The sequence below is a fragment of the Ciconia boyciana genome, chromosome 16 (genome assembly GCF_034638445.1).
Source record: "Ciconia boyciana chromosome 16, ASM3463844v1, whole genome shotgun sequence".
Classification (NCBI taxonomy): Eukaryota; Metazoa; Chordata; class Aves; order Ciconiiformes; family Ciconiidae; genus Ciconia; species Ciconia boyciana.
Genome location: NC_132949.1, coordinates 6,955,941 through 6,968,970, shown reverse-complemented (window position 1 = coordinate 6,968,970; position 13,030 = coordinate 6,955,941). Strand labels below are relative to the sequence as shown.

Below are 13,030 nucleotides of genomic sequence, written 5' to 3'. Positions count from 1 at the left end.
TAACCTCCACTGCATGTTTAACAGACTCACAACAACAAAAAATTAATCCATCATTAGTAGCATAGGTTTTTATCTTCAATTTAAGACTGCGGGGTGGGGGAGATGAAATGAGAAGATTTCTGTGGGGTTGAGTATTTTTTTTCCTCTACCCTTTACCCAACTAGAAGTAGAAAAACTGGTGATGGAGTTTCATTTAATGACTATGTACCTGCATAAGAAGCAGTCCAGCAGAATGTCTAAGCTACAATATATTCACATTGTAACTTTCAGTATTTCAGGAAAACTAATCATTGTTATCTTTTTCCAAAACTTACACAAGTTCTCATAAATTACACAGAACATCTCTAAAAGTGGAAGTGTTCTTCCTTAACTCTTTTCCTGTAAAAACTAAATCCTCATAGAAATAAATAATTCAGCAAAAATTATACAAAACCTAATGAGAATTGGCATCAATGGTATTCTCATCCCAGTAGTGCTTCTAAACCCAATGATTACATTTATTTTTAGCACAGACAACAGTTTAATGGGAAGAAAATTAGCTTATTTTACGATCACTAACAAAGGAATAAGTTCTAAATATCTCCTGAAAAAATTGCTAAACATTAAAATAGCATGGTCTAAAAGGAAAAGAAAACAAGTAGGATACCAGAAGAATCAGATTACGAGTCACAAGCTTGTATCTAATTTGTTTGTATCTAATTCCTTAATTCTAAGGAAAACAAACTTGCACAAGAGTTAAACCTAGTTATCTGTCAAAATACAGGAATCAGATAGTACAGATATGTAGCATATGTATTATCATTTTACAGGACAAAATTTAAAATGCACTAATATCACTTAAAGGGAGTGCAATACATTTTACTTACTTTGATCAGCATAGTTTTTTGCTTTTAGTTCAAGCTGTCGAGTTTGTGATTCTAATGCTTCCACTCTGGTCTGTAAGTCTTTTTTCTCTTGTTCTTGAGAATCTTCAAATTCAATGAATTTCTAAACAAAAAAATGAAGTTAGACTCAACAATTAATTACAGATTTTTTTTAAAGCCTGAGCAAAGTTCTTTCTCCAAAGAGAAGGAACAGGTACACAGTCATTCCTGGATTTGTTTTTGAAAAGACTTTCACTTCAAGCAACATGTAAGAAACAATACAGCAGCCCTTCACAGCAAGGAAGGGTGCAAGCAGGTTTCCAAAACAACAGATCTACAGCCCACATTTAAACTTGAAGGACACTAACTATTTTAGTCCAGTGTCCATCAGTCAAGCATCCCACCTAGGCTGCCCTGTGTAATCACTATCAACTAAGTGCCAACTACTTCAGAGAAGCCTGCTTGGGACCAACATAAATACTAATTATTTAATTCTTTCCTAACTTCACACACTTGCCTGCCAACACTGCATATGAATACAGAGAGTCTTGGTATCCTTAGATTTGACTGAACATCAGTGAAGCATGTCTTCACCTGTAAGCCACAAAGGTAGACACTGCAGTAGGGACATGACAGCAGCAGTGCCAAGCAAAATTACATGCTATCTTTTCATTCCCACCCAATTTCTGTTATCATTTCATAGGTTACAAAATGTTCACAGTCTTCATCAAATACTTAATAACCATCTCCTACAATCCTACAACTGCATAGAAAACTATTTACGGGCATCCTGCAATTGTGCTGATCACCACCATCTGCTATCTTGGTTTACCAACTTCGTGTCTCACAATATTCTGGAGTTCACTGATGCATATATCGGTGTGTACATTTTATAACATTAAAGTTACCGACTCATCATTATAGCAGTTTTAAAAGCATATTTTTTTGCTATTTATCTTAACCAAAAACTTAAGAAATTCAGTGTGTACTGGCAGCACAAAGAATACTTCTAATAAGCAAAGATGTCCTAGGTCATGTAGTAGTCTCTATTCTGCATGGCAAAGAGAAGGCAAGGCCATGAACACAAGTTACGCAGAAGGCTCATCATACAGGGAGGAAAAGCATACCAGAAGCCTTTGCAGAAAAAAACCAAACATCCAAGACAGCTGAAGGGTCAGAAAGCAAGCTGCAGCTGGGTACCACATGGAAGCAGAGACAGAGGAGGCAGCAACTTAAAAATAGTAATGTTATAGGTGATTTGAATATAATTTTTTCCTAGGTATTCCTAGGAAAACTGAGTGGGAAAAATACTTCAAATGCTCACATATCAACTTTTAATAAGCTACTACTAAGTTCTAGCCAATGCGTCTTACAGCTTTTACAGAAGCAGAAACTTGTAACCCTATGAAAAGAGCTTCAGTTTAACAGCGTCATCAGAAGAAGTTTTGCTTAAAAATTACTTCAGATGTAGAAATGCATCAAAATCTATGAAGTGGAACAAGAGTTCCTTTCAGACAAGCTCTCCACAGCTATCACAGGACTAGGCATGGTATTCATATGACTGTGCTTGAAGCTAAATCATGAAACAATTGAGAAAGAGCTGACACTAGCCCAGGTAGCACTGCTTTGGGTTCTGCGATTTAAAATTAGTTCTTCCCCTGCTTCAAAAAGACAGATGTGCAAAAGTCTTTCCACCCCCTCAAGACAAAGTTTGGGAATATTAATTTGTCAACGTAATATTGAAAAACTCAAACTTTAAACTTGTTTCATCTCTCCTTTGTAGTAAATGATACAAGAGTTTTGCCCCTTTTATATTAAAGATTCAAGTCATGTCTGGCTTATTCTTAGCAGACTCCCTTTTAAAAAAGGGCTTCAAAGTTTGACACACATTTAGCACTGGGGCTAAAGACCAACATGGTTTGTCAAATTAAACATGGGAAAACATGAAAGAAGAATTGTAGAACTGTAACATTTTTGTTTAGTTGCTTCTCTGATGATTTCCACAAGTCAGATGTGTCTCATAACTTGCAAAAGGCCAGTGACAATTATACGTTTGAACAAACAGCCGTTCAAAACCATCAATGTCATTGTTACTCATGAACTAAAGATAGATATAATTTTATATTTCCTCTCAAGTTCTTCAATTGCAAGTATTAAAAGCAGTTTGGTATTAAAGTTAAACAGTTTGGTTATTTTCCACTAGTTTACCTCCATTTTGTTAAAGTTACATCTCCTCAAAGTATTTTTATAATTAGAGCTGGGCAACTTCCCCCCCTGCCGAAAACTGTACCTGATCAAATCATGGATTGAGTACTTTAGACTTTGAATGTTTCTATTTGGTTTCATCTCTCCTTCCAGTGACAGTATTAACATAGGCAGAACCCCAGGAGATTGATCATCTCATCCTGACTAAGCCTCATGACTATTATGGAAGGACTAGTCAGATAAACCACAACAGCAGCCAAGGATAGGCTGAGCACCCATACTAAAAGACTTTTTAAATTTACATTGACAATATAGTCAAATATTGCACATCTGCATTGTTTCCAGTAAATGCAGCAACATATGTAGGAATACGTTACCCACTCAGTATATAGATACTAGACATTCTCTTATTTCAACCCAAGCTACTGGTTACACAAAATACCAAGGCAGACATAGAAAAAGTTATCTAGCTTTCCTCATTTTAAGTGACATCCTGTTTAGGCCACAAAGCCATATCTTACAACTCCAACAAGAAGTGAGGGGTTTGGGGCTTTTTTTTTTTTTTTTAGAAGAACAAGCTAAAGGACACCAACGTGTCTTTAAAACAATCAGACCAAATACCACAAGATTACAGAAGATACAGCTAGAACAGTCCTTAAAAGGTCATCTCGTTTCAAGGCTCTGGTGCTCAGTGTTGATGTCTGGATCCTAATTTTGATTAGGATATAACGAGGTGTAAGTACAGGATATGATGCACCCCTCCTCCTGCATGTGCCTACTGCTGAAATCCAAGCCTGTGATACCTTCAGAAACTATGTTTGGCAACTCCCATTTAATCCTTCCCATTTTCTCCAGGCAGTATCAACTATGTCATTTCAGACAAGCATTTGTCTAACCTGTTCTTAAAGAATTCCAATAAAAAGCATGAAAAAGTACTTCACAAATAAGATTCAGAAGTCTTTATGTAATCAATTTTAAATCTACTTAAAGTTTACAGCAATAATAATTGCAATAAATATGAACTCAGACTATACAATGGAACAGCACAGCATACGCATTTGGAGCTCCCTCTCATGCATATAACCATTTAGTCACTTAGTAATACAGTACTAGCCAAATGAAACATTTTTTCCTACGTTTATGTCATCTTCGGTTTCCTTATATTTTAATTTGTTTTCCCGTCACACGATCCAGGTGCAATACTAAGCATATCTGATGCCAGGGTTCTACCTGCTTGGCAGTCTCTATTACCCTGTGACATGTACTTCAGTAACTTTTATTGCGATGATGCCAGCTTTTCAGCCAATGGCATGTTCTTCCTGGAGTAGGCACAGAAAATTAACTATGAAGCCAGCTCAGCTGGACTTGGGGCAGAGAAAAATGTATGTAACTGAAAACAACCTAGTAACTTTTACACTATTTTAGCAAGCTTTCTGTATGATGGATCTCAATTTTGCTCTCATATAAATTAAAAATACTTAAACTCTTACTGCAGAATGTTTATGTAACATAAAACCCTAAGGAAGAAAGTTAACTTTGGGAACAGTAAGAAAAGGCAGCCATCAACTTCACACTATTACTTAAACTAATTTTCATGGTGGTAAATCCTTTTTCGTGGTTGCAGAAGTAGCAACCATGTATTGAACATCAGATTTCAAGAATAGCTTAATCCCACCAACAGCAGAAAAGCTAAAAGATATGTCAGACAGCTTGACATGGCTAAAAGGAGTAGATTTTATCATGTTTCCAAGTCCACACAAAACCCCTTCTGCTAGCCACATGCACCCAGGTATGGAGCAGTATACTTCTACAGGAGTAAAACTTCAGTGTATAAAATAGCAGAACCCCAAATCCTTCTTCCTCTCCCACCTCCTTGTGGTAGGGCATGCTGCCTAACATTCATTAAGTGGGAAGATAAGTTATGCAGAACTGCAAGCAGAACTGCAAGCAAAACAGCAGAATAGCTGGTTCCTCTGTTTCCTTAGCTATATCACAAAGCATACCATGTTAAAAGCCAGACAAGTGACTTCATAGCAATTAAAAAGATCACGGCTGTTACCTAGAGGACTGAGAAGTAGGCCCAGAACTTCTGAAATTTTTTTTTTTTTTTAAAGTCACTATAACAGAAGTCCACAGGCAACAACTTTCAAGATGTTTCTTTAGTAACACTTCTCAAGGAAAGGAAATAAAGGAGGCAAATTAGGACAATGGTGTAAGGAGACTCCTATTCAAATAGTAAACCATTAATATTCATCAAGATACTACTGCAAATAAAAATTCCTACAACAGCAAGCAGAAAGTAAAAGAAGATATGCTAATCCTTCAGGACAGTCAGAACAAATAATACGGAATATTAAACATAGTAGCTCAAATTTCTCCATTTTGCCATCAGATTACACAAGCAACCTCCACAGTCAAAGAAACACACTAAGCCAGTAACTTGTTGTCCAGGAAAAATAATGCTATATTCATGTTCCCTCCTCTCGTTTCAACCACGCTGCACCCATCAGGTTCTCTCACATTCAAAAAAAATGGTTGCAACAATCAAGTCTGAATAAAACATCTACTTCTCGTGAACATATCACGCTTTATCTGTGACAGACATTTTCACATATGTACAGCATAACTGACCTCAGCACATACCAAAAAGATGACCTTTGCACTTACAACTGAAAATAGGATCTTTGATCTAATTGCACTTTGGAAAGCATCAGTAAGTTGTCTTGCAGCATGAGTACTAGTTTTTAGACTGCATAATCCTTGTCCTCTCAAGTTAATTTATCATGACACAAAGAAATGGAGATCACAGTGAAGTACACTACCAACATAAGTATGTACAGCTCCTGAAGAGCCCCAAGAACACAGCTAATACCGTATTCTGTCTCATCATATTGTTATGGTTTCTGTTCTGCTGCCCAAGGCCTGCCTTTTTCAATCTGGCAAATGCTGCCTGTGTTTCAAGCCTGATTGATTTTCTCATGAATTAGCTCAGAAAATATTTATCAATCTCTTACTCTCTTAATAAAAATAAAATATGTTTCCTAAGAAAGCCTTTTACATGCAGCTTGTGTTAGAACTAGTGATTAAGTCTTTATGGCAATAGTCCCCAGACTGAAGTCCATGAGGCACTGTCAAACAACTCCATGTTTGACAGAGAGGATGAATGGTTTGTTGGTCCAAGAGGTTGGGGGACACCGTTCACACCACATTCATTACTTTGTAGCAAACTACTGAAGTCCTGGAACAATTTCCAGACAACATTTTTCACTCACTTATAACCATAACGTATACAAGTATTTGTACAGGGCTAAAGTTTTTCAAATTAAGTTTTTGTTGTCAATATTGTCTTTGCCCTCAGTGTCGTTATTTTTGTGATTTTTGGCAAATTCAGAAGGTAAGTGCAACCACAGAGATAAGCACAGGACACAAAGTCTGGAAATAGACTTATAAGATGGCTTGGTCTATTGCAGATAATGCTGTCAATCCAATTTCCTACAGGAGTTTGGCGAGACAATGAGCTGGAGGAAGTTACCCTGCACAGCCTCATTCTATTGTATTGCTTTATAATCTTGCAGAAAATAATGCTTCACAAGCTTATTTACGTTGAAGTAATTCTTAGATTTTTTAAAGTTTTTGTAGTAACATCTTAAATCAGAGTTTATGTCATTGAACAGTCTGCACCACCTGTTGCTGACTGCAGCTTTTATGTCCCAACTTTGAAGAACTACAGTCTAGACAGCACTTACTTCCTTTTTTTTTGCACTGCCTCCTCACTATTTTTTGTAAATACCCTCTACAACCGATCTGAAGTGGACTATCCACCTCCTGCCACAGAGGAAGTCCAGAGGAAAAGTGAAAGAGCGGAACAGCCAGTACATGGTTCCACGTTTGCTCTGCAAAGCAGTGCTGCTTTTCTTCCATGGACTTGCTGACTGGAAGACCAGCGCTTCAGCAGAGTTATTTAAGAGTCCTCCAGGAAGAGCTATGCTGAGCAGAGGACTCCTGGACACACGCGACGGAGCTCTGCCATCAGCTGCCTCCACAGACCACACGACACTGCCCCGAGCAGCACGTACCAGCTCCTCCGAGGCGCTGGAGGCCAAGCAAGCGGAGCAGGCACGGACGGCGGCTCCCTGCCTTCCCTCCTCCCAGAAACACGTCGCGACCTGAACTCGTCACCCGGTGGCTCCCGGCCCCTCCGACAGGAATCCTCCCGCCCCGGGGCCTCCCTTCCTGGGAGTCGGCAGGAGCCGCCGCCGGGCCGCGGGGCGCCCCGGGCCCAGGTGCCGCAAGCACCCCGCCCTCGGCGTCCCCGAGGGAGAGGCGGCCCGGCAGCCGCCGAGGGCAGGAAGTCCCCCCGCCTTCACGGAGGAAGCCCGGAGCCGCCGCCCGCCTCGGGAACGGGCCCCCGCCCTCCACCGGCTCCGCTCCCGCCTCAGCGGCTGGGCCCGGCGCCCGCCCTCACCTCCTCGGCCTGCTTGCGCAGCGCCTTCTCCCGCTCGTACTGCGTGAGGAGCTGCTCGTTGTCGTCCCGCAGCAGCTCCAGCTCCACGCTGGTCTCCTGGCTGTGGGCGCACACCGAGTCCAGGTTCTCCAGGACGGCCACCACCAGCGGCATCAGCTCGGCCACCACCTCCTCGTCGTAGCGCCCGATGAGCCGCTCGAACTCGCGGTAGATGGAGCCCGCCAGCCCCGACACCCGCTCCGACATCATGGCGGGGCCGGGGCCGCCGGGGTCCTCCTGGTACACCACGCCGTCCGCCAGCTCCATGGCTGCCGGCGAGCGCCTTCCCTCTCGGGGCCCGGCGGGGCGGCAGCGGCTCAGCGCGGTCCCGGCGCCTCCTCCTCCCTCTGCGGCGGGGCCTCGCCTGCAGCCCGGGCGAGCGGGGGGCGGGGGGTGGAGAGCGGCCCTGGCGCACGGCACTGACCTCACCCGCCGCGCCGGGGCGGGGCCGCGCGTCACGCGGGAGGGGCGGGGCGGGGCGGGGCGAGCCAGCCGCCCGCAGCGGCGCGGGAGGCGGGGCCTGGAGGTGAGGTCACGCGGGCGGGGCGGGGCCGGGGCGGCAGGGCGATGGTGGTCGCCCGCGGCCGTGGGGCCGCGTCCCGCAGGAGCGAGGCGGCGGGCGCGGAGGGCCGGGGCGGCTGCGGCGCGTTGCGGGTCGGCGGAGGAGAGGCCGAGGCGAGGCCGAGGCGCCCGGCGGTGGGGGCGGAGGGCTGCTCGCCTGAGGAGAGAGGCTTAGGCCGTGTCAGGACCGAGGCGGGCAGTCGGCCGGTTGGGCGGTGGAGCTGGAGAAGAGGCGCTGAGGCCCACGGGCCGAGCCCCTGCGGGGAGCCAGCCGCCTCTGGAGGCCGCCTCCCGTGGGGCCGGGGCCGCGGGGAGGCGGGCCACGGGCCCAAGGGATTGCACAATTAATCTTCATCTCTTCGAACAGAAGATTTAAGGAAATGCTATCTGACAGTTCACATGAAAGCATTATGATTTATTTATTGCACCCACAGAGGCATAAATAGATCAAGTGATTCATTTAGGGATGACTGACAGAGCTAAAACTAGATTTTAGGACTTCGCAGCTCCCAAACCGCGCTTGGGTCGGCTAAGCTCCAACAGCAAAAAGACCTTTTATTTCTAATAAGGTCCCCAGATAAATTAATATCAGAAATCCTGTTTTATTAGCAATAACACAACTTAGAAAGCATCTTGCACTTGCTAAGAGAGATTGGTTTTCCTAGGATTTGGAATGCTGAATTCCATTCTGGATTATGTGTTTCGTCGTGGGAATAATGTGAGCTATTCTAGACGGTTATGGTAAATTTGAAAACATCTACTGAGATTGAAAAGTTTTAGAGTTGTTTCACATCCCCTCATTTTCATCATACAATTCATATTTGGGGAAATCACTATTTTTCATTAAGTAAAAGTATTTCATGTACAAGGGAGCAGAGGAACCCGGCAGCCCAGCGGCAGTACAGGAACAAAGGAATGAATGTTTTAAAAAAATAAAAAGCTTGAGAAGTGGTGGAACGTTAACTGTGGTGATTGCATTAATTTCCACTGGAGAGCAGTAGAAGTTTGCACTGTATTGTTTTCTCTTATTTGGACTGATTCTAAGACAGTGACTGTGCTTTAAATGCATATGCTGTGTTCTCTTTTTATGTACTAAGCTAGTGGGTCTGTGCAGGAATGACAAGAAGAAAAGACTTCAGCCCCGTATATTGGATTTTCGTGTGAGTTCTGTTTAGACATCATCCTCCTAAGCTAATATTTAACATAGAGTGGCCAGGGCATAGGCGGTTAAAGTACAAATTTATTTATAAACGTGGCAGAACGAAAGAAAGGCTGTTTGCCTTTTAATTATGACCAAAAAAATTACATCTTTCTAGCTAAAAAATAATTTTTAAAAAGACACAATGTGTACTTTCCTACTCACATCTCCTCAAGTGAAATTTTCATTTAAATTATTGGAAATGATGCCTATGAAAAGATTCTTTTTTTTCATGTTTCTCTTTAGCTGTTGCCCACTGAGAAAAAAATGCAACTTCTCTGTTTTTGCCTGCTGTCTGCCGTGAATTACAATCTTTACTTGATGCAGGAGTGTTGAGGGAAGCTGTCTTTCAGAACTTCTCTCTCCCTTTAGGTCATACGTAGTTTCCCATTTGCCTCCGTTGTCTGTACGGGGGAAGACACTGAGAGCCTTTGGGGTGGGGGTTATTGGCTTGTGGGGTTTTTACCGAGCCTGAATAAATTGTGTAGGGAGACTGCCAACAGCCAAAGCTGAGAGGTAACTGTTCTGCTCTCAGGACAAGGTTGGCAGGCCGTATGTAATTGCAGTGGACTTTTAACCTAGACCTCACCACATTATTCACACGTAATACTGCACAACGTGAGGACAGCTCTAAACAACTGCAGATGACTGTGAGGATAAAAATACCAATCGTCTTGAATTGTAGCAGAGATCCTTTTCTCTATGTCGAGTTTTATAGTTATTGCCATCATACTTGGCAAATTGCACAAATATATTAGCTCAAAAGACATACGTTCTGACAGATGGCAAAAATGGGTCAAGGTGTCTGCTGACAGCCTTTAAGGGAAATGGTCTCTGAGGATATACTATTTTTATCCTGTTTCTATTAGCAAAATTGGTAGATGTGGTTTTCTTTCACAGCCGGAGCGAGTCCATCACTGAACAGGCAGGCTGTTGCCACTGGAGTTGCAGTCAGACTGATGAGTACAGGTAGAAGAGAGCCATGTGTGCTCATGGTTTATTTTTAGTCACCTGGGGGTTTTCTAACATGGATAAATGAAGTATTTAAAAAGATGAACATTACAAAAATTACCTGGGAGCCAAGTTTCAAGTGGTGTGAAAATGTATCTTATGGACAAGTCTTACCACTGTGATCACGTTTTATGACGTGCACCTCGCAGTCAGTGTGAGATCAGAAACTCAGTGATGGATTAAAAATAGAACAAGTTATGGAATTATATCCTAGTTGCTTGCCAGGAGATTAAGAGACTTTGATGACCTGTTATTTTAGTAAACTAATCAAGCATATGAAACAGCACAAAAGAAACCCAATAGTATTCGCTTTGAAGCTTGAAAGCAGTGGCTTACTTTACTAGGGTAAAATGCAATTCACACTCTTGGGGAAAGAACTGCCTAAAAAAGAAATTAGTTTTCTGGATACTAAGAAAAATTACATGCCTTATCCGTAGAAATAACAGTTTATTTGAAAGTAAATTGATTTGCAGTTTACCAGGGAAGAAAATTAGCCCTTGAATCGGTATGGGGCGAGAAGAGCTTAACTGGGACTTTACCCAGAGGAAGAAATTTTTGTGAAAGCTTAATTCTATGGTGCTTTATATCTTACGGTGCAACAGAAATCAAGCTAAAAACAGATGAATGATAGCAATACTTAGCTAAATGAAGAGCAGTATAACCACGAGCAACAAAACATGTCAGACTTGTGCATCTGGTTATAAGGAGCAAGAGGTGCACAGCACAAAATGTGAGTCCCAATGAGAACTCCCCAAACGTTCTGAGTGGTACAGATACAGGCTGTTAGCCGAGATCATGATAAAGCTGGGGCCGAAACAGCAAAGCTAGGAGCTATGTTTAAATTCTCATGAAATTTGGAGGCATTCACAGTCAGTCTTTTGCCTCAGGCCTGTTTTAAAAATCTCTACTGGTTTTAAGTAACGCGTAACTGGCTTGAGCTCAGTAATTATGCTTATTTCACTCACTGAAGAATTTGAAGGTCTTTACTTTCTCTTCCCATTATGAGTCTGTTTTTAGGAAATTATTTGTCTAGACTGACTACTTCTTTGCATTTTAGGTAAACATGTCATTTTCAATGTAATTTAGTAATTTTGGTAGAATTTTCAACCAGCAAAAAAGCTGCTCATTTATACATTAAAAATAACAAGGAAGCATGCTTCTGTGGTGTTTCGTGTACTATATAATGCACAACATGCTCTGCTAATCATGGATTAATCTCAAAAGTGACAAAGATGACCCTTATTTAATGAGGTTAAAAGACTTGGCAAAGATCACACAGCAGACCTATGGTAAAGCTGCAAATAGTGCTTGCCCACCTTATGGCAAGTCCTAAGCTTTAATCGTTAAATGACATAGTTTTAACGAGGCTGTAAACAGATGTCCTATTGCTGCTTTTAAGTGACTATTTTTCTAAACATTCTGTTTCTAGAGACCTTTTTCTATTTTTAAATCTTACTTTGCCTTAGTGAGGATTACAGCATTAGAGTTTGTAATAGCAGTATGAAATGTCTTAAATAAATGTGTATTGAAACAACAGAATATAGTGGATTGACATTATCAGGAGAATACTCAGAAATTCTAAGTCCAAAATAACTTCAAGGGGGACTTGCTAGAATATACAATGCTGTGGTTTTAAAAACATCTTTCATTAAATCAGAGACCTTGGAGAAATGAGTACATCATAGTATGATCATAGCTGGGAAAAAAGACCCCTGAATGCTAGTAAGCAGGTTGCATGAATAGATGCCAGATCTAGATTATCCCACCAGAACTAAAAGTAAGGCATGGATGTGTGACGGATTGTAGCGAAGAAAAGGGATCCCAAGTAAGGAAAGTCATGCTATCAAAAAGCTGAACTTATCCGTGTTAAGCAGCAGCTAAGTCCTGCCCAGAGGGAAGTGAATTCCACATTATTTTGCTTTCAAGAAGAGCCAGGGAGTAGAGCCCAGGAAGTTCATCCCAGTTTGAGAAACAAAAACAGGACAAGCGCAGATCTCCTCTCAGCAGGACATGCTGAGAACGCAGGAATCGGGCGCCCAGATGTTTTATCCTCGGATCTCTCCAAGGGAATAAAATGCTCAAGGCAAACCAGTTCAGTGGTAAATTGTTGAAGGGTGTTTTGACTCGGAGATCTAGAACAGTCTAGGCAGCAAACCCCCCCTGCCTTCTTTAAAGAGGAAACTTAAAGAAAACAGAACAGTGTGATAATGAGATTTTTATTTAAATATTTTTGTGTGCCTTTTGTTAAATGCGATTCAGCAGCTAAGACTTAAATGCTTAAAAAGGCATTTCCCTAGCATCCTCACTTTAAATAACTCGGGAAAGAGAAAATCAGTAGGTGATGGTATAGACCAACAGCAAGTATTCCGAGCGCGGAGCAGACGGAGGCGAGGCGGCGGCGCGGGGCGTCGGAGACGGGGAGAGGTCGGACCCACAGGCCGGGGCCGCCGGCGGGAGATGAACAGGGAAGGCGGAACCAAAGCCCATTAGCGGATTAGGAGAAACGGTGCGGGCCGACACCGATCGGGAGGTCCCGGGAAGGGTTAAGGGCAGCCCAAGCGCGGAGGGCGGCGGGGGGGTCCCCGCGACCGGCGGCGTCCCCGGGACCGGCGGCGGTTTGAACGGCGACACCCGCCCGCGGGGCCTCCCGCAGAGCCCGGCCCGGCCCAGCGCCCCCTGCAGGCGGGA

At 42.8% G+C, this 13,030-nt stretch overlaps 1 protein-coding gene across 2 annotated transcripts in view; it reads right to left on the bottom strand.

Annotated features, from left to right (window-relative positions):
- Nucleotides 1–7,987, bottom strand: part of SPAG9 (sperm associated antigen 9) — a 68,208-nt gene extending 60,221 nt beyond the window's left edge. For both annotated transcript variants that reach the window (XM_072880799.1, XM_072880800.1), the window contains exons 1-2: nt 7,534–7,987; nt 867–987 (exon numbers count right to left, since the gene is read on the bottom strand). In XM_072880799.1, the coding sequence (XP_072736900.1) occupies nt 867–987; nt 7,534–7,839 (427 nt within the window). In that variant the 5' untranslated portion in view covers nt 7,840–7,987. The remainder of the gene's footprint in view (nt 1–866; nt 988–7,533) is intronic.
- Nucleotides 7,988–13,030: the final 5,043 nt, after the last annotated feature.